Source organism: Haliaeetus leucocephalus, unplaced genomic scaffold (assembly GCF_000737465.1).
Source record: "Haliaeetus leucocephalus isolate CR32 unplaced genomic scaffold, Haliaeetus_leucocephalus-4.0 Scaffold228, whole genome shotgun sequence".
Lineage (NCBI taxonomy): Eukaryota > Metazoa > Chordata > Aves > Accipitriformes > Accipitridae > Haliaeetus > Haliaeetus leucocephalus.
Genome location: NW_010972664.1, coordinates 8,626,757 through 8,646,354, shown reverse-complemented (window position 1 = coordinate 8,646,354; position 19,598 = coordinate 8,626,757). Strand labels below are relative to the sequence as shown.

At 41.2% G+C, this 19,598-nt stretch overlaps 1 protein-coding gene across 1 annotated transcript; it reads left to right on the top strand.

Moving 5' to 3' along the window:
• Positions 1–4,107: 4,107 nt before the first annotated feature.
• GPA33 (glycoprotein A33 (transmembrane)) lies at positions 4,108–14,710 on the top strand. The gene is made up of 7 exons (XM_010567646.1): positions 4,108–4,150; positions 8,428–8,579; positions 9,405–9,615; positions 10,172–10,330; positions 12,649–12,762; positions 13,843–13,966; positions 14,629–14,710. The coding sequence occupies exons 1-7, from the start codon at positions 4,117–4,119 to the stop codon at positions 14,708–14,710; spliced, it is 876 nt and encodes a 291-aa protein (XP_010565948.1). The 5' UTR covers positions 4,108–4,116.
• The last annotated feature ends 4,888 nt before the right edge of the window (positions 14,711–19,598 follow it).

Genomic DNA, 19,598 nt, shown 5'->3' with positions numbered 1-19,598 from the left:
CATGTAGAGATGCAGATAGGATCGCATATGTTGCAGACTTGTGGAGAATACACAGGCAGCAGGCAGCCTGGCAGCTATCCCTCACTGCTTGTTACAAGGTGTTGCTCTATGGCATCAAGATGACCATGCAGAACAGAAGCAAGGATGCTAGAAATCTTTGCTAATGAATGTATGCACATGCAAACATAGCAAAAAGTAACAAGCTGTAAGTGGTTGGGCATCTTTCATTGGTGATTAATATAACCATTCAAAGATGAACCCAAATTGAACATGGCCAGGTACTGTCCTCTTAGGTGGGAAAGATGGGATCTTGGTGGAAGGTTCCTCTTTCTCTGTCTTAACTTAACTGGAGTTACTATCATTTACAGTGTTAGCACTATGCTACCTATGCATTAATCCTCACTGGCTTTTATAGGCGAGCCTTATCAGAGTATGTATTTTTGGCAAGACAATGAAGCCACCCTAGTTTCATATTAAAGCTTTTCATGTCAATGGGAGTTTCATGTAAATAAGCTAATAATATCCCCTAAAAATCCTATATATCAGCAAAAAGATTCCCCAGAGCTGCAGCCATCAGCAAAAATAAGACTTCAAGGGTTTGCATTGCGCATGGGTGAGTGATGAAGAAGTCAATGTGTGTCAGCCTATGCGAAGACATAGGACTGTGTTAGCCTAAATAGGGCCATGGCAAAGCTTTGGCAGTGTTGCCCGTACCTATGGCAGTTCTTTTACCTGTGGTGCCAATGCCTGTGAGTTTTGGCAGCTCACACTAGACAGGGAAAGAAAGTCAACCCAGAAAGAAAATTAAAATATCTTAAAATTGCCAGCTGCCCCAGTCTTTCTGTTTGGGCAGCTCTACCGACTTCTCATAGGTAAACTGTACATTTACCTCCGGCATTTATCAACAGCTCCTGAGTCCCACAACCAGAACTGTCAGAGAAAAGTGACAGGATATAAGTACCTAAATACCTTTTCCAATCTAGGCCTAAATAACTAACAAAAGTAATAAATAAAGTGCATCTAAACAAGTGTCTTAATATCAGATTTATGTAAGTATCAGGTGTTGAAGCATATGCTCTCTATGATACCTAGGAAACCAGTCTTATTTAGCCAAGTCTCCAAAACAACAGAATATTATCAATCTCAGCACCAACTTATTTCCTTGTAATGCAACTGAGTGGCTGATAGGCAGGGTAAAACTGTTCCCACAGTGAATCATTTCCACACCAGTATTTCTGCACGGACACCAGATAAGGCAGCCTGTCCAAATTATGGACCGTAAGGTGAGATCCAGTCCCTCCTCCCCAGTGTGGTGGAACTAGACACGTGTCAATATGCTTGGAGAGGATGCACCTTGTTACTTTTACAGTTAAATGACAAGTTTTTGTGAAAATAGTGCATTTGTTTCAGGGTTAAAATGCAGTGCTTAATCTACGTACCATCTCTTAGACAGTAATGTTACTAAGCCCAGACCTCCTTTAGGTATTTGAGGAACTATTGTTATAGGCACTGTTTTCAGCTTAACTCTGCAAGTTCTCTCTATTGTGGGTTTTTTACTAGCCAGTTGCTGAAGTTAAGAAAACAGACTAAATCCCATGTATTTCCACAAGCAGTGGGATTAACAAGCCTGGTTTCCAATGGAGGTGTATCCTGCAGTCCAGGTGCCCCAGCATAATAAACATCCCTCACGGAGCCATCAGCTCTTGGCCCTGTGACTACTCGCTGTACTGTATTTCCCTATCTGCCTGGCTGCGCAAGAGATAAGTCAGACCATGGTTAGGGGCATCAGTTGCACAACCACAGATTCTTGGAATGGAAAACAAGGATTAATGCCTAAGAGGTACCATTAATTTAGATTTCTCTCTTATCCCAACTGATTGTGATTGCTGATTTTTGAGACTGAAAGGAACTTCCCATCTTTAAGATTACTATCTGTCTGTCAAATGTAGCTCAAATCAGTCAAGTGGGTTTTGAAATTATTGGAGAGAGGAGAGGGAAGAGAGTTGTATAAACAATAGTGAAAGTCTTATTTCTGTGAAGAGGGAGGGAAATGGAACGCTTACCAAGTTGGTACAGTATCTGTCAGGGACTGTAACCAAGTTCCTCCAGTAAATACTCAAAGCTGTTATGCAGAGAACTGAGAATTAACAGAGCAAGTATGGGCAGATGGTGTACAGTGATAGCATTTCTGTCACTATCTCTGTTCATCAGATTCAGTTAAAATATTAAATGGGAGCAAAATCAATAGTGTGGAAGCTAGAGTAAAGATCCTACATGTCTCTCCCTGGAGGCTGTGGGATAAAGTCACAAAGATCTTAAAGTCTTTAAAGGAGGTAAAAATTTAAGAAACTCATCCTTGTGAGGAACCTCATCCTTGCAGGCTCCAAAGAGGGGAAAGGAGACTACTGACCTTGCTCCAGTTTTGTTTACATCTTAAGTCATTTGTAGTTAGCATTTAGAGGTTAGCAAGCTGTTTTTGGAAGAAGGCTCTCCTTTCTTTGCAGGGTCCTTGCCATCTCCTAATGCCTGCAGCCTATCAAGACAAGACGCATACAGCAGGATGGATTTTTCTACTGGCTGTCCTCATTTGGAAGATTGCCAAAGAATACAGTTTCTGTACTCATGAGCTTTAATTTGCTTTGTGCTAACAGTTTGTTTGAAGAAAACTGAGGTATGTATCAAGCATGGAAGTACAGATTGTACTTTCTATCAGAGGGATTGGATTTCCAGTCACTCCTAAATTTCTTGGAGTGTTTTGAACACTGTCCTGGAGGTGTTTTGAACAACTGCCATATAGACAAAAAGGCAGTCTTTAGTGTGGCTTTTGGCAGGTTTACCATGTAAGTATGGGGTCACCACGAGATCAAGATCCAGATCCACTTTACTGGACTAAACACAGGTATCTCCAGTATAGACACCCACTTCTGAGGTAGCCTCCTTCAAAAATCAAAACAGAGCTCATCAGTATTTTCACTGCATTGTGAGTATGAATAATTTAATCTGAAGATGATGTCTAAAGACACGAAGTCCCCATCTAACATGCCTAAAATGATCACTCACACCCTACAAGTGACTTCATCTCTCAAACGGCTAGAAATAGAGCACAGATGACTATCCCAGATAGAAACATCCCTTGCTGCCTATTGGCAGTGAAGAGTTTAAAAGACATGCTAGCCAGCTGCACTCAATTAAATATAATGTCAGGTATTTGCCTGAGCTGCCATCAGTCCTCTTTTTATTCTTCAGTGAATTATATTAGCAGTTATTTGTGCTTTCCAAGTGCCCAACCAGAATACCTGAGCAGTGGCTGGACTTTCACTGCACGCACCTCAATGGATACGTAGTTAGCATGCTACAAGCCATTGACTGGTTTATCTAACAGCCTTTCTCAGTGGAAAGGTAGAAAGTACCTTTGGTACCTACGGCTGTTGTACAAGCTACACACTGGGACAGTTGAACAGTAGGCGTGAAAGCATAAGAACCTGGCTGAGATGCATCTCACTTATATTTAGATAACCCATTAGTCATCAAATTCTCATAAGTTACATATTCTTACAGGTATTTAAAGTAAGTGGAGTTAGGCACCTCAGTTCCTTAAAGCCTGGATGTGGGCAGCTGCCTGCACTGTGAAACACTTCAATACCTTTTTAACTCTGGCCCGAGGCTCCCTTAATAAATATTTAAGATGAATGAGGCTTATCCTCCCCTAGTTACATGCCATCACATGCATGACTTCAGTTGTATTGTACACTCCCAGTCACTGCACCCTTTCGGTTGCCTCTTCTCTTGCTTTATGTACCGGCATGTTAGAAGAAACTGGGAAAGGCAGTTTAATTGGGGAAGAAAGTTCACAACTAGGGAAGGAGTTCACAAGTCTCTTCTCTGCCCCTAGGCAGAGAGCAGGAAGTGATGTCAAAGCCTACTGGTGATCTGGCTCGTCATTCTGGCCAGAAGGGGAGTGGCAGACTGCGGAAGAAGCACTTTAAAAGAGACTGAGGCAGTGAACCTGTGATGCTACTGTGAGGCAGCCCTTCAGCTAAAGCCAATTACTTACCCCGCCACCTAAAGATTACAAGAGCACCTTGAGGTAAGACAAGGGAGATGAGGAGGACGGCAATGAAAAGACTTTGGCTGTTCATTTTCAGTGCAAGTGAGTACTAATTTGGTTATGTCCTCAAGGGTTGGGTAGAAGGAAACAGCACTACAAAGTCTGAGTACTTCAATGGACTTTGTGTGTTTCTTTTTTTGTTTAGTAAAAGTTCCTTCATGTTTATGATTGGGCAGGTATGTTTACCATCTCTGTGCTGAATGCCTAGACTCACAGGCATCTTCCAAAGCCGCAAGACAGTGTTAGGAAAAGGAAAAGAATGCTGTTCTTCATGAGGCTGGAAAATATTTTTTAAAACAGTTTTAATGACTTCTGTTAAATACAATGTTTATCTCTGAAGAAGGAACTTCCTCAGCTGGATGTGGAAAAGTCCTTGGGTTTTATTCTTTTATACATAAATCTGCATGTACTGTATGTCTCTGTAGTCTAAATCCTACTGTTTATATGTAGTCAAATACAACTTGTGATCTCTCTATATTATTCACGTTAAGGGGATGCACAACGATCCCTACTAATGTGTATAAATCAGCCAGCTCACCCTTGGCCTTCATCACAGACGCCCTTTCTCATCCTGCCTTGTGGAGCCTGCAGTCTCAGTTCCACTGCTTTTTAACCTCTCTCATCTTCTCATACCAATGCTCCTACGCTTTCTTCCAGGCTTCAAACATGGAAATTGCTTTGTATTTTACCAAAAATCCTGAAAACCTCACTTCAACAATAAGACCCACAAGAAGGAAATTCACAGTTTAACATAATTAGAAAAAGTGGATGTGCTCCATATGCAACAAATGTGACTTGGGTCATGATTTGATGATCATTATATAAATTGTGTAACACTATTGGTATTAATTCTTCTTTTTCATTATTCTCATCTTTCATGCTATCCAAATTACAAATGGCAAACTTTTCAGAGCAGAAATAAGTATGTTGGGTGAAGCTTTTCTTGCCTGTTTGGGCAGGACTCAAATAGTAATAATTTGTGTTAAATTACTGGCCTGTGAAAAATTTTTGGAGAAGATATAGCAGATTCCTCCACTGCAGCGGAGTGGAGAAACTGCACAGTGCATGGCAGTGCAGTGTTGGGATGCCAGAGCTGCCCTGAATGAGCTCCATCAGGATCTCAGCACAGGCTGATTTCTCCTGCTGTACAGCTTTTCACTGCAGTTGTGTGAATAAGGGGTACTGTGAACTTCTTGCTGAAGGAAAAGCCCCAAATGGTCATTCTGAATCAAACAAAATATTCACTTTTACTGCAAATTTCACATTTAAAAGGTTTCCCCTCTCCCACTTTGGAATTAAATTTCAGCTAAATTCTGAGGTAAAGGATGGAGGAATTATAAGTCAGAGCATTTCCTCATAGAAGTGAAGTAAAACATTTCCACTTTTCCTACTTTTCTCGCTAGCCAAATCTACCAAGATAAATCAGCAATAATAATTTTGTTTGATCAGAATCTCAATTTTTTCAGCAAGCAGAATACTCCTCTAATTGTTTCCAGTTTTACTAATTGCCTTTCAGTCTGTTTTGATTAACACTTACTAAGGAATGTGAAAATAGACACTTCACTTTGATTTTCTTCTTCCTCTGTACAAATGTTTAAGTTGAGCAGAGGAAGATAAAAGCTTTCTCAATTTCTTAAAATGTTATAAACAATCTAATTGATAACACACAAAAAAGTAATTCTAAGGCTTAAATCTTGGTGACGTCAGCCCTCTAGTACTATATAGGCTATTTGTCCTCTCTCCTTTTCTAAATTTCTTTTAGAATTGGCCCTCCCCTCCCTTCAGCCATACTTCAAATAGATTGTTTTTCCTCAGAAAAAAAAAAACAACCCCTGAAGAATAAACCCAAATTTTTAGACATGCTGACTATGACCAGCTGCCTGTTGGTGACTTTGTGAAGAAGTGAAATGTGGTAAGAAGGGGGAAGGAGGAAATCATCGTGATTAAATGGCGTCCCAGAATGAAACCATGCAGCTTCCCTGAGAGCCAGAAGGAGCCCTAACAAGGGAGGAGTGGGAGCCAGAAAGAGATATTTTGGATGAAAAATGGGAGAGCATCAGAAGAAATCGGGCATTAGGGTGACAGCAACAAATGAATAAGCAGTCTTGTTTGTTATGGGCTGTGTCTCTTGTACGCAGTGTTTGGTTCAGTTGTTCCCCAACTCTGCACTGAAGACATGTTTGGAAAAAAACAAAGATATCATTTATTGTAGAATTTGAGTCATCCAATTGGAAGAAGGAAAAGCACTTGTGAGGGGAAGCCTTAGGGTTGGGCAGTCTCTTCTCTGCCTCAGGGCTGAGTTAATGACCTGTTAGTGAAGCCCACCTGGTGGAACCAGTTTCTGAGTGACAAAAGGATCAAGAAATGGGGTTTGCTCCATGTCCTAGTACAGACAGTGGTGCTTTTCACCTGAATGCGGGAAGGCATCTCTATCCAGTTGCGACAGGCAACAAGAAAGCTTTCATAGGTGTCTCTCATACAGAGGGCTGTATGAAAACAACAGTCAGAGAGCTCTGGGGCTATGCAAACATGGCCCTTGCACTGGGTGCTCCAGAGCAGGGAAAGACCTGGGAGTGGCCGCAATAAAACCATGTTAGAAATACTTTGCCCTGCTGGTTTCCTTCTCATAGCTGTCAGCAGATGTAGATGAATTAATCCCTGAGAGAAAAACCACAAGCCATGTCACAGAGGAAGAGACTAAAACACACACTTAACTAATTAACTGTGCAAGACCACAGAACAACTCAGTTATGGGACAGGGAATGCAAAAAGATGAGAACTTCAGCTAGATCCCTGTGCCAACTGTCCCGTGTTACCCTGTGCAATTACCTGAATTGGTACCAGCAGGTTCCTAGTGCAGTGACAACAAAACCTTTTGGGTCCCTACGCTGTTATTTTCTAAGGCCTATCTTTCTATCATTCACTGCTGTTATAGTCAAGGATCTGGTAGTGCTCAACTTGCCAATGGCTTACTCTTACTGACTTAATGCACGTGGCTGTGGTTTTTTCCTGTCTAAAAAAGTATGTATTCACAATCATGTCTGCAACTCAAGGTGGAATCTAGACGTCTTTTGCTCTTTCCCTTACACTTTATGCTTCCTTATGGATCTAATTTGGACAGAGATATGGCAGAATGAGGACCCAAAGCTTGTTAGATGGCAACTTTCCAGGTAAATCGTCTCCAGGGAACGCTGACTCAGCCTGGCTCTTTCAGAAGCAAACCTTCACCACCATACACAGCATGCCCCTCTCAGGGAGAGCAAACATGTCTGCCCTCCACTTTCCTCCTTACTGGACCATCTTCCTCTTTGCCATGGGAATGCCTCTGAGCAGCACTCCCTTTCTTGCCTCCCTGCACTCTCTTTAACTGGTTTCAGACTTAGATTTTTTTCAAACGATTCAGTTTGATGCCATAAAAAAATTCCAAAACTCCACACAAGCTGTAAGGAAAAAGCAGGCGTTTTTAAACACAGGTTTCCACAGGCATGAAGGTCATCTATGGCAGGGCAGAGGTAAACCTCCAGCTCAATTTTGAGAATAACTAAGACCTGCCACTAGTTAATGCTCAGGTATCATGAATTAAGCATCAAGTCAAATGGAATACAGCACACAAGAAACACCTACCCTGTGTCCTGCATGCTTCGCCAGGGCACAGAGGGATTTCTGTTTTATTCAACTATTCCTGTGCTCCACAGGCAGGAGCTACAGTTCTTGGAGAAAGCTGACTACTACACTACTCATTTTTAAAAAAGAATTCTTGTTTCTTTCAAGATCTCTTTGCTTTTCTAAGTTTTTCTCTTTTCAGGGCATTACATGAACAGGTTTTGATTCCCTAGCACAAAATGTCACTTCTCTATGGACTTGGATTGAGGCAAGTTATTTGACGGTTTTCCTGATCCCTGAAATTTGACAATATCAATTTGTTAGTTTAGCCTGAATCCTCAAGACTGCTGATGCACTTGTATCATCTGTTTATCTGTCTCCCTTTGTATATTTAGAACTGTCAATGGATGTCAATCACACTGAAAGAGGGCTCAGAAAAAAAACCCCAACATCTTTATAAACTCCATGGCAATGTATGTCAGGGTAAAGAAGAGGGAAACGAAGAACAGAAAGCAGAGTTTAGCTCTTAGCCATTCTGTTCAGCAGCTTCCTGTAGTCAACCAGCCACAGCATACATCACTTCTTGCTCAGTGGGGAATGTCATGGATGACAGAGGGGATGTGGGGTTATTGTGGCACGTAAGAAAGCCAAAGAGACAAAATGTGGAATCCAGATGTCATTAATTTTGCTGAGTGCAGAATTTATTCTCTTCCTAGTTCTGGTGACTGCTCATGGCCTCACTGTGGAAGCACCTGCCAAGGAAATACAGGTGGCACGAGGGAACAACGTTACTCTCCGCTGTCATTTTAAAACTAAGGCTTCCATTACCTCAGGAGATTTTGTTGTCTGGAAGAAAATCAATAGTGCGGTAAATCAAGTTGCATAAAGAAACATATGATAAGGCATCCAAGAGAGGGGTGGGAGGAGAGATGGAAGCAGGACTGTGGGCAGGAATGTGTGCTGGAAGAAAAAGATTCCTTCAAGACTTTCTTTAATCTCAGAACTACGCAGACAGAAACTCTGGTGCTAGATGCAATTTACTCCAAATCTATTGCATGATATTAGGCAAGCCCCCACCCTTCTCTTCCCTCTCTTGGTCTTGCAACTGCGTATTGAAGATACATCACTATGTACTGTGGGTTTACATCTATTAAAATATGTGAAATAGATACCTTATAAAAAGATATGTATATTATTTAGTGGATGTATTTTATATAGATATTTATATATATATACACATATCTTTGATACTATATATAAAGTTTTAAGTTGATGATAATAGTACATGGAGAGATTCTTGACATCTCCTACATTCATGTGGAGTATTTGAAGGTAAAGAGACCTCTAAAGTTCTCCTTGACTTCTTGGGAATTAGTGAGAGGGAAGCAGCCTTTGAAGATCTCCTTGCAGTAACTGCCAAGGGTTTCTTCTCTGAAGATCCTTGCTGGAAGAAGGCAAGGGAATTTGTGTAATCATAGTCTCTAACTTCAGATAAGGTGGGAGAAGGGGATTCCAGACAAACCCAGAACCTTTTGAATTTCTATGTTTTTCTTGGCTTTTTGACAACCTGGGGCAGTTTAAGGCTCTCCTTTCCAAGCTGCTCTGCTCTTAAGAGTAGGCTAATCCATTGAGTTAGGTTGTGGACTCACACCAAAGAAACTAAGATTGATCATTTTCCCTCCCTCTCTATCAGGATGATGCTGTCACTAGGTATTTTGATGGACTTGTACAGTATGGCAAGGGCTATGAAAACCGTATACAGTTTAGTGGTGATGTAGACAAAGGGGACATCAGTATCATCATCAATGCAGTGACTATGGAAGACAATGGGACATACGTATGCAACGTTCGTCTAAGGAATGACCCCCCCCGGCAGACTGCAACCTTGGCTCTTTTCGTCCTTGGTAAGCATGATGAAGGCAAAACCAGATCCATTAGCTAAAAAGCTGTCCTCCCTCTAATATCTACATTGTTTTAGACAATAGATTTTCTAACAGAAAAAAAATTTCCTAGGAAGTCACCCTCCACAATTCCATGTTTGGTCTCTTCCTGCTACTATGGAAGTAAGTTTGAAGGCTTAGAGCACCCAACTCCTTTAGATACCTGACTGTAGAAAATAGTCTTTAGAGTTGTATAGTTTGCTTTCCTAATAACCCTTGCCTTATTACAGGGCATTCCTCATCCCCCCTATGGCTTGTCATACTCCAGTTATCAAAGGATGAGTTACCCAACTCTGTTAGACATATCCCAAAAAGCATCTTACAAGTCCTTCTTGGCTGACCAGTGCCAAGAAGAGAGAAACAAATTAGAGACAAGTTCACTCCAGTTCCTTTGAGAAGAAGGTGGTAGGTGCAAGACCAGCCTCTGTTTAGCAAGAATAAAACCCACAGGTGCAGGAGATGGGTTGAAACAAAAAAATACTTCTGATTAATAAAATTCCTTCATTTTTAATTCCTTCAGTTGCACCATCTAAGCCAGAATGCAGGATTTTGGGGACAGCAGAATATGGACAGACAATCAATCTGACCTGCATTTCTCATGAGGGCTCCCCAAAGCCCAGATATACCTGGCAAAGCTTCAATGTACAAAATGAGCCCCGTATACTACAGACAACAGAAGGTATGGGAAATTCAAAGACATCAAGTTTCTGAGCTCTCTGTAGATCAGGGCTGGAAAGATTTTGAAATGCAAATATAAAAACACATTTAAGGCTTTTTCTAGGAAGTTCTCTGACCAGGATTTTGAAAATTTGTCCTTTTGATACAAGACACACTCACGAGTAACTTAGCAGGGGTAAAAGGACTGTTACTGGAAGTCACAATGGTCAGTAACTTTTTCACTTCAGCTCTCACCTGGCAAGAAAGCTGGCTCACTCTGGAAGCAACTAGAAGTAATTACTTCTCAATTGCTGGACATAGGGGGGGCAGAACATGAGGAATAACACTGAGTTTTCTAACTGGTGTGTCTTTATATCCCAGCTTGCTCAACAATGACCAGGTCACTTTCTGGAGTGAAGGCAAACAAAAGTTGATTCTGGAAGCTACCTTCCTTCCAGAGGTGACTCCTCACCTAGAGGAGGGTAGTACAAGAAACAGTTACACTATTCCTGCTTTGAGCACAAAAGAGTCTTCTGGTTCTTTAGGACTGTCACACAGGCCCCAAAATTTTATCTGCTTTCATTTTAAGTCAGAATCTGGAGGAAAAAAAAAAAAAAAAAGGAACTGTATTTCCATGACAGGACCTTTAGTAGAACTATTCACACAGAATTGAGGGTTTAATACTCTTTGAAGTGTAGTAGTGACAGAGGACTCAGATTTACTCCTTTAAACAACTTTGTTTCTTCCTGGTATGTTCAGCTCCCGAAAGACTGGTATCTGAACCTACCCCTCCTGGTTTAACTTACTGTAACATTGCTATGGAGGTAAACTAAATTTGATCAGACTCAACAGGATATTCAACACTCACTAGCTGATTCTTGCATAAAATATGCAAAAGACGAAATATCACCAGGGACACAAACCTTATTCATTTAACTGGCCACTAAGTGGTGCCAATGGATCACGCACAGTCCTGAATGTACTGGGAGTTGTCATCATACAGCAGCAGCTGCCTGCCTGCTTCTGCCATCATCCTGCTCTTCTCCGGGACAGGCGTCTCTTCTGATCCATTTCCACCTCATTTCTGTTTTCATCAGAGCACCAATGTCCAAGTAGTGTGCCAGCTGTCCCCTTCTGTCCCAAGCTGGCTGGATGCCCTACTGTCGCTACAAGCAATTTCTTTCTGTGCTAAGTACTTGTGCTAAGCAAGTCCCAGTGCTGCAGTGTGTGCAGAATCCCCTTAGGAGCCACTCCAAAACTGATAGTATCTGACCTGCATTTTTCCCAATTTGACACACCAGTCAATTACTTTTGATTTAATATAGGAGGATTTACAGTCCGGTTATAGACTGGAACTCTCGAGAGCTATGAACATCACATTGCAAAAGAAAAAAAAAAAAAACAAAACAGGAAGTAAGCACAGACAGTATGTAGAGATTTAAAAAACTAACAAACAAAACAAGACCAAGCATGCAGTTTGTTATTTCTTGGTTTGCATGCTCTTTTACTATCTGGCGCTAGGCGCCAGCAGAGACTAAACAGAATCCCAGTCCCACAAGTGGGCTGGAAAGAAGTGAGATGACAGGGAAAATAAACCAGGAATGTCACTGAAAAGTATTCAGAGCCTTTTCCTTTTAAAGCAGGAATCTGGACCTTTATCGGCAGGTCACAAGCAAAAAGCATGGACTACACGTACAAATGTTAGGTAGAGATACAACAAACAAAAACTGACTGCTTGAGCAGACAGAGCTAAGCTTTAGTGTATGGTTCTAAGCTCTGTTAGGTGGACAGAAAACATCAGTATCGTAGCAATCCCATGTCACTGCATTTCTTTTCCTTCATTTATCTTCACAGGCTTTACCACCTCTCAAGACTAGAAAACTATTTCCCCCACTGCTAAACAATTTGGATCTGAATTCCTAAGAGCTGGAGAATTTCAGAGCTTTTTGTTGTTTTACAAGTTAATTCATCAGATGGCCAGTTCTCAAAGCCAGATGCTGGTTTGGGCCATCTTACGTTTCTCAGCAAAATCCACTGCAAAAGAGCTTTCACTAAACACACATCTTTACCCTGCACCTACAATTTTCTTTCTAAAAGCAATGTTCTAATGCCACATGTTCCCTGTAATCAAACTAGCACACTTCCGTTTGTCCTCCCACAAATCACACTAAAATCTAGGGACAAGCATGGCAGCTCCCGAGCAAGACGGAGCAATCCATCAGCTTTAATAACCTCTCATCACTCCCACTACCTGGGGCTGGAATTGAAGGGCTGCTGTCCTTGCTTCCTTCCCTGCTTTAATTCTTTTCTTTTTTGGACTGGGTTTGTGTTTTGTAACAGGGGAACAAATAACTCTGAAGAACATCTCTGCGGATACCTCTGGCTTTTACATCTGCACTTCAACAAACATTGTAGGAAAGGAATTTTGCAACATGACAGTCAGCGTTGTGCCACGTAAGAGATGGGGCTGCTTACTAGAAGAGTAGTACCAGAGAAAGTACCCTAGCTAAATGGCAAAGGATTAATGGAGACAATGTGGTCAGAATTATAAAATTCTCCTTTCTCTCAAAAAAAATAGCACTTTTTTTTTTTTACCTTTAAGACAGATTCTCTGCATTAGTTTACATGCTCATAGAGCACTCACTAACTCATAGGGTTAGTTCACAGATGACAAAAAAATAAGTGTAGAGTAAGATGGACCTGAGCCCCCAAAGTCTGATTCTAAACTTTATCAAGAAAGTGCATCAGTTGTACAGATCCAGTGCCTCCTTGTCCTGGTTTCAGCTGGGATGTAGTTAGCTGTCTTCCTAGTAGCTGGTACAGTGCTATGTTTTGAGTTCAGTATGTGAAGAATGTTGATAACACTGATGTTTTCAGTTGTTGCTCAGTAGTGTTTAGACTACAGTCAAGGATTTTTCAGCTTCTCATGCCCAGCCAGGGCACCTGACCCAAACTGGCCAACAGTGTATTCCATACCATGTGACGTCCCATCTAGTTTAGGAACTGGGAAGGGGGGGGGGGGCAGGGTTTTTCGCCGCTTGGGGGACTGGCTGGGTGTCGGTCGGCGGGGGGTGAGCGATTGCCCTGTGCATCATTTGTACATTTCAATCCTTTTATTACTACTGTTGTCATTTTATTAGTGTTATCATTATCATTATTAGTCTCTTCTTTTCTGTTCTATTAAATCGTTCTTATCTCAACCCAGGAGTTTTACTTCTTTTCCTGATTTTCTCCCCCATCCCACTGGATGGGGGGGGGAGTGAGTGAGCGGCTGCGTGGTGCTTAGTTGCTGGCTGGGGTTAAACCACGACACTCCTCCCTCCCACTGTCTAACTGATTGCTCCTGCAGATTTATCAGCTACCCAGTACAGAGTTAATTCCAGTTGCCGTAGTCAAATAAATGTGGCTTCCACTCAGTCTGGATCTGGTAGCGAGATCTGACATCTGGTGGTGGGATTTGAAGTCCAGTGATGGTGCTAATTGCATTTGATACCATTCTCACTGCAAAGGACTAATTCTTTTCTTCCTATATAGCATCCATGAACATAGCTCTTTATGCTGGCATCATTGGTGGAGCTGTTGCTGCAATTATAGTTATTGGTATTTTAGCCTATTGCTGCTGCTGTCGGGCAGACAAGGACAAGGACTATGAGATGACGTAAGTACCTTTCTCTAGAAAACCAAATGGAACATATGAAGGGTTCACGTTCTCCCTCTGGCATCAACATATGGAGTGGAAAGCATGGGAGAAAAAAGAAATCAAGGAAAGTGTGCACTGCTTTCTCCTTTCAGTTTCTACCCTAGTGGCTCCTATCTCTTCTCACAGAATATGCCCAGTATTACCAGACACCTTTGTGATCTCTGGGGTAGAACCCAAACATTCAAACCTTGGAACTGAATTACCAAGCCCAAGTCAGTCAAGCACCCACAGCTACCTGAGAAGCAAAGTCCAGACTGTTTCTCATTTCTCTCAGTCCCTATAGCTGTTACTGTCCTTGCTAGCCTGAATCACTCTGACGCTCTGCATTCAGAATTATCACTTGAAGATAGAAACCTTTTATTTATTCTCATGATGGAAACAGACCATTGGAAGAAAAGTGGGATGAGAAAAGATATACCAGTCACAGTTTGTCTATATACATGCTATGGAAAAAAAAGTAGCTCATGCACCTCTTGCATCATCAGTAAGACTTATGGATTTCAGTTTGGTACACTTCCAGGTCAGCTTAGAGCAGTCTAAAACCATTTTAACACAAAATCTCTTCAGTAAAATTTCTAGCTGCTTTTCATAAACATCTCTACTCCTTAACAATGTTTTAGGGAGAGAGAAGATAGAAATGAACCCTCCAAGGAGACGCCTACAGGGCATCAGAGAGCAGAGGATGATGTTGAAGATGAATGAAGCAGCAGGAGGCAATGCCATCTTCAGGATTTGCTGAGGCACAGACACCAGTGTAGAAAAGAAATCAATCCCTCTTTCTTACAGCAAGAAGGTTTTTTTGAATAATAAAATGAAAGATAATGGCTCTGCCTTCAAGTTCTGGGAGAGAATATCCTTCTCTCCCTGGAAAGAAGTGCCACACATACAATAAGTACTAATATATAACCTCACAGCAGAAAAACGCATGCAAAGCACTGTTTCACCCAGTCATCCAAAAATAAGCCGTTTTCTAGACTTCCCACTTTCTGAAAAAGCAGCCAGTCAGGTCTATTTGGAGAACAGAGTTGCCACTGTATCCCCAGATCTACAGAAGGTTTCAAGGTCACCAAATGCAAGTCATCAAGGAAGGGTGGTCTTGTCTACAGTGTTATGCAAATATCAGCTTACAGCACTGCCTGGTATAGAAATGATTTTATGCAGACTGAAGCAAGCTGATTTTTAAGGACATTTTATTAAACGTGTTCTTTGTATGTATTATACATGCGCATATAAATAAAAGTATGGAAAAAATTAACAGATGACCAATGAAAGTCTCCTGTTTGGAACAATACATACTAATGGAATGGATAAGGTAAGAAGTTAGATGGATTTGTAACTGGCAGCTGATAAGATCTAGAAACAGTCTAGTAGCCTATATACTGTCAGATTCCTGAACTTACGAGTTCCAGCTCACAGAGTTCCTAAATACTAACTCTCATTACATTATTCTTTCCTCCTGACTGTTGCGTGGGCAAGTCAGAAATAGTCCATTGCTCCTGCTTCTGAAAAAGTGACAGTGTGAGAGCATGTATATGGCAAGTACCTCTTTATTAAAAAGAAAAGAAAAAAGGGGGGAAAGGAGGAAAAGTACCTTTTTATTCAAAATTGTAACCATTTAGTCAGAAGCACTGCATGTGCAAAATGTGGAGAGAACTCCCATCGCTAGTGTCTTATCTTTGGAAGAGAATAGACTGTCTGTCCAAAAGACTGCCAATATGGTATTAAAGCTAATTAAGAGCTGTTTGGGGTTTTTTAAAGACATGTTCAATAAATGACCTATTCTACAATATTTATCCTTTCAAAGCTCTCTATTGCATCTTCAACTGCAGGAGTTTCAGAAACTTACTGCAATGCCTCCCACATACCCTTTACCCCCAAGCAGTTACTTTTCAATCTGTAACAAAAATCTAAAATACAACCTTAAAGAAGAACCAGCAATCCTCCTACACATGGGCAGCATTTTCTAGATTTTGAACTATGCAAATCAGACTACCAGAATTGTTATTCTAGCTTGCTTCCTGGCTGCCTTTGTTTTACAGGGTACTTAAAACGTAATTATTCATTTGTACTAACAACAACTACAAAGACCAACAACCAGAGTTCTTTACAAAGTACATACAAACCCAAATCTCTCTGGCAATGAACAACCTGAAATGCAACTCAGCAAGACATTCTGAGGACCTATTCCTGTGCTTAGTTTAGATGCATGACAAAACATTGCAAAAATGGATGACTAAAAAAGAACTTTGCACACAGAAGCTGAAGGCAGATAAAAACCGAGGTGCATAGCTCAGAAACAGAGCTGATATGTATTTTATTCTCTTTTGTAACAAGCAATTATAGCATGAATTATCTAATTAGCATTATAACAAGTTTCTACTGTGAAACAAAAGCTGTTTCTTTTATAAATGTTACAGACATTAGTCAGCACTCCCCGTTCCCTCACAAACACCTATACCCTGGGGCTGAAGAGGGCTTCTGCTGAGGGATAGTAATGTGGATTCTCAAAGATCTTAACTGGAAAGACCAGCAAAAGGACTTGACAATTATCAGAAGTATTTAGGGCCAGACACTGGCTCTGGCCTCTAAATCATTTTAACCCTGTGTTACCTGTCCCATACTCTTCACTTTTTGGATATGTGAAGCTTAATTGCTGCTTGTTAGCTGAAGTCTTGAAGTAATATTTATACATTGGTCATTTTGAGCATAAAGAAAAATGCAGATTCACAAATCTGCATTAAGTTATCTGAAGAAACCAGACACAAAATATAGAACAGATTACACAATGACCCCCAAAACCATGAATTCAATTCTCTGTAAGCAGGTTCCATAAGAACTAGCAGGGAAAAAGCAAGAGTGTCAAACTTGACAACGATTAAAGAAGAACTACTTACGTTCTGCAACACTAAGCTCAGTTCTACACTGGGAAATAAACTAAGTGATAGCACATAGAGAGATGGCTGAGATATTTCACTGCTGCTTAAACACACCCCCTTTTCTTTTTTTTTTTTAAGACTAACATTTTGGAAGACATGTATTTATCAGAATGCTACATGTGTTTTTCCTCAACCAATTTGTTAAACTCAGTCAGCCAGAAATACACACATTCAAATTCCTATCTTACTCTAAGTGACTTTCCTGTGACTGAATTAATTACTTGTGTGTCTTGTATGTCTTTTGAAGCAGGAATAACTCCAAGAGCCTGTAGTATATCCACAACTTTAAACAAAATTGAAGAAGCACTAACATATTTTGGGGAAAGATGGGTAAAGCTAGCAATACTTGCTTAATTCCAAAGAATTAATGTATGTATACCCAATTTCAATACTCATGTCCCTCAAAAGGTGGGAAGTAGGCAGAAAATGAACAACCAGGCAGAAAAGTAAATTCCTACTTTACCCTTTCAACAGCCTTGTAAATTACTGTTTAGTTATGCTCAACTTCCATTTGGAAGATTATGCACATAAAAGCTTTATCTGTGCACAAACAGGAAGAACCAGAACACAAGGATTTGAGCCCTCACCAAACTCTTTCCCATCTGCAGGACTGCTGAGATCTGTTACCCCAAGTGGAACAACCACCATAGGAAGATTTTGATACATCATTACTTAGCAAGATTTGTTTTGGCAAGAATACCAATAGGATATTAAAAAATTACCTGTTTTTCTGTCTGACCCTACCTCGGCAGCCTGCAGCAGGCCATTTACTCTATAACGAAGCATATGAAGGAAGCAAAGAAGTCCATCAGTCTAGCAACCCAATCAAAAGTAGGCAAGACAAAAATCTTGCATGCAATTTGAAAAACTGGCTCACCCTGCACTGCTCAAAGCAATTACATTAACCAGGACTACACCACATTTCCCGCTTGTGTTTAAAGGGGAAGAACATCTCCACAGTACACTGCCCCTTCACTTCCCAGCTTTAATTGTTTCCATTCACATTAACATTTTTACTTGCTCATAACATTCTGAAGGCAATATACTATATGGCTTACTAGGGAAAAAAAACATTCGTTATTTGTACATAGTATCAGTCACCTTTTAAGATTTATTCTTATCTAGGCACTTTTCATCCAAGGAGCTCAAAGGTCTACTGAATGTTGCAAGCAAATCACTATCATTTATGAGTGACAGAGTGATGGGGCAAAAGTTAAATGACCTGATTGGAGACACAGATCACCACAATGCAGGAGAAGCATGGAGGTAAGGAGGAGCCAGGATTCCCAGTTGTCTGATACACCCTTCAGAGCAAGTATTCTCATCAACACCCTTGTTCCTGTTTCACCTTCCAGATTCCCCCTTTTTTTTTGTTCCCTTCTTAGTTTTGGGCCTTCTTCTTGTCAAAGTTGCTCTCCTGCCAGACCTGATGGTACTGTTGCAAAGGGTTCTTCCTTCCTAGGTGCAGGACTTTGCTGCATTTCATAAGGTTCCTATTGGCCCACTCCTCCAGCCTGTTTAGGTCCTTCTGTATAACAGTCCAGCCCCCAAGCGTATCAGCCAGTCTCCCCAGCTTGGTATTTTCTGGAGGCAAGAGTGCACTCTACCTCCAGATCACTGCCAAAGACACTAAACAGGCCATACTATAGAATTCTTCAGTACCCCACTTGTTACTGGCCTCCACGTAGAGTATGAACAGATTTTTACCCATCTGGTTGTCCACCCATCCACACTGTAACATCCCAACTCGGATACAAGCGTACTGTGAGAAACTGTACTGAAAGCCTTGCTAAAGTCACTACTGACCACTACTGTCCTTCCTTTATTCACAAACCTATCATGGAAAGCAACCAGGCTGGTCAGGCATGATCTAGCCTTGGCAAATCCATGCTGACTGCTTCCAGACCCCGTCTTCTCCTTCACGTACCCAAAAACATGTTCCAAGAAGACTCCCTCCATGATTTTTTCCAAGAGCCCAGTGGAGCTGAGCAGCCTATGATTTCATAGATGCATCCATCTGTCAAAAGAATGAGTATTTGCCTTCCATTGCTGTGGATTTCCTGTGCTCTCTGTGACCTTGCAAAGGTACTTTCCTCAGCATCCTCAGATGCAGCCCATCTGGCTCTATGGACTTGTATGGGTCTAGAACTCCCAACCGATCCCTGACTCACTCTTCATCCACTGCTGGTGTTCTCCTCCCTGAGCATAGAGCTCTGAGAGACCTTATTAGAAAAGACTGATACAAAGAAGCTACAGAGCAACTCAGTCTTACCTGTGTTACTCCAGCCACATTACTAAATCACTCACACCATTCAGCAACAGGACTTTTTCCTTGTTCGGTCTTTTACTGCTAACAAAGTCATAAAAGCTCTTCTTGTTGACCTTGATCCCTTGCAAGCATCAACTCCAGGTGAGCTTTGGCTTTCCAAACACCGTCCCTACAAGCCTGGCCAGTGTTTGTGAATTCTTCCTTTGTAGCCCATACCTGTTTCTACCTCCCTTATACTGCACTAGGACTAGGGTGCAGCCATGAGTTCCCTGTAAAGACAACACAGTCTCCTAATCAATCTACCTGCATTCCTGGTCTGTTCTTGCATTTGGAAGACACTGTTCATGATGAACTGCCAACCTAAATGAACTCCTTTATTCTTCAG

What these genes read in the sequence shown, in the direction of transcription:
- GPA33 (XM_010567646.1), top strand. Translation starts at nt 4,117, where the DNA reads ATGAAAAGACTTTGGCTGTTCATTTTCAGTGCAA. An exon ending in GGAAGAAAATCAATAGTGCG is followed by an intron (nt 8,580 to 9,404) that starts GTAAATCAAGTT and finishes CCTCTCTATCAG; the next exon opens with GATGATGCTGTCACTAGGTA. An exon ending in TATACTACAGACAACAGAAG is followed by an intron (nt 10,331 to 12,648) that starts GTATGGGAAATT and finishes GTTTTGTAACAG; the next exon opens with GGGAACAAATAACTCTGAAG.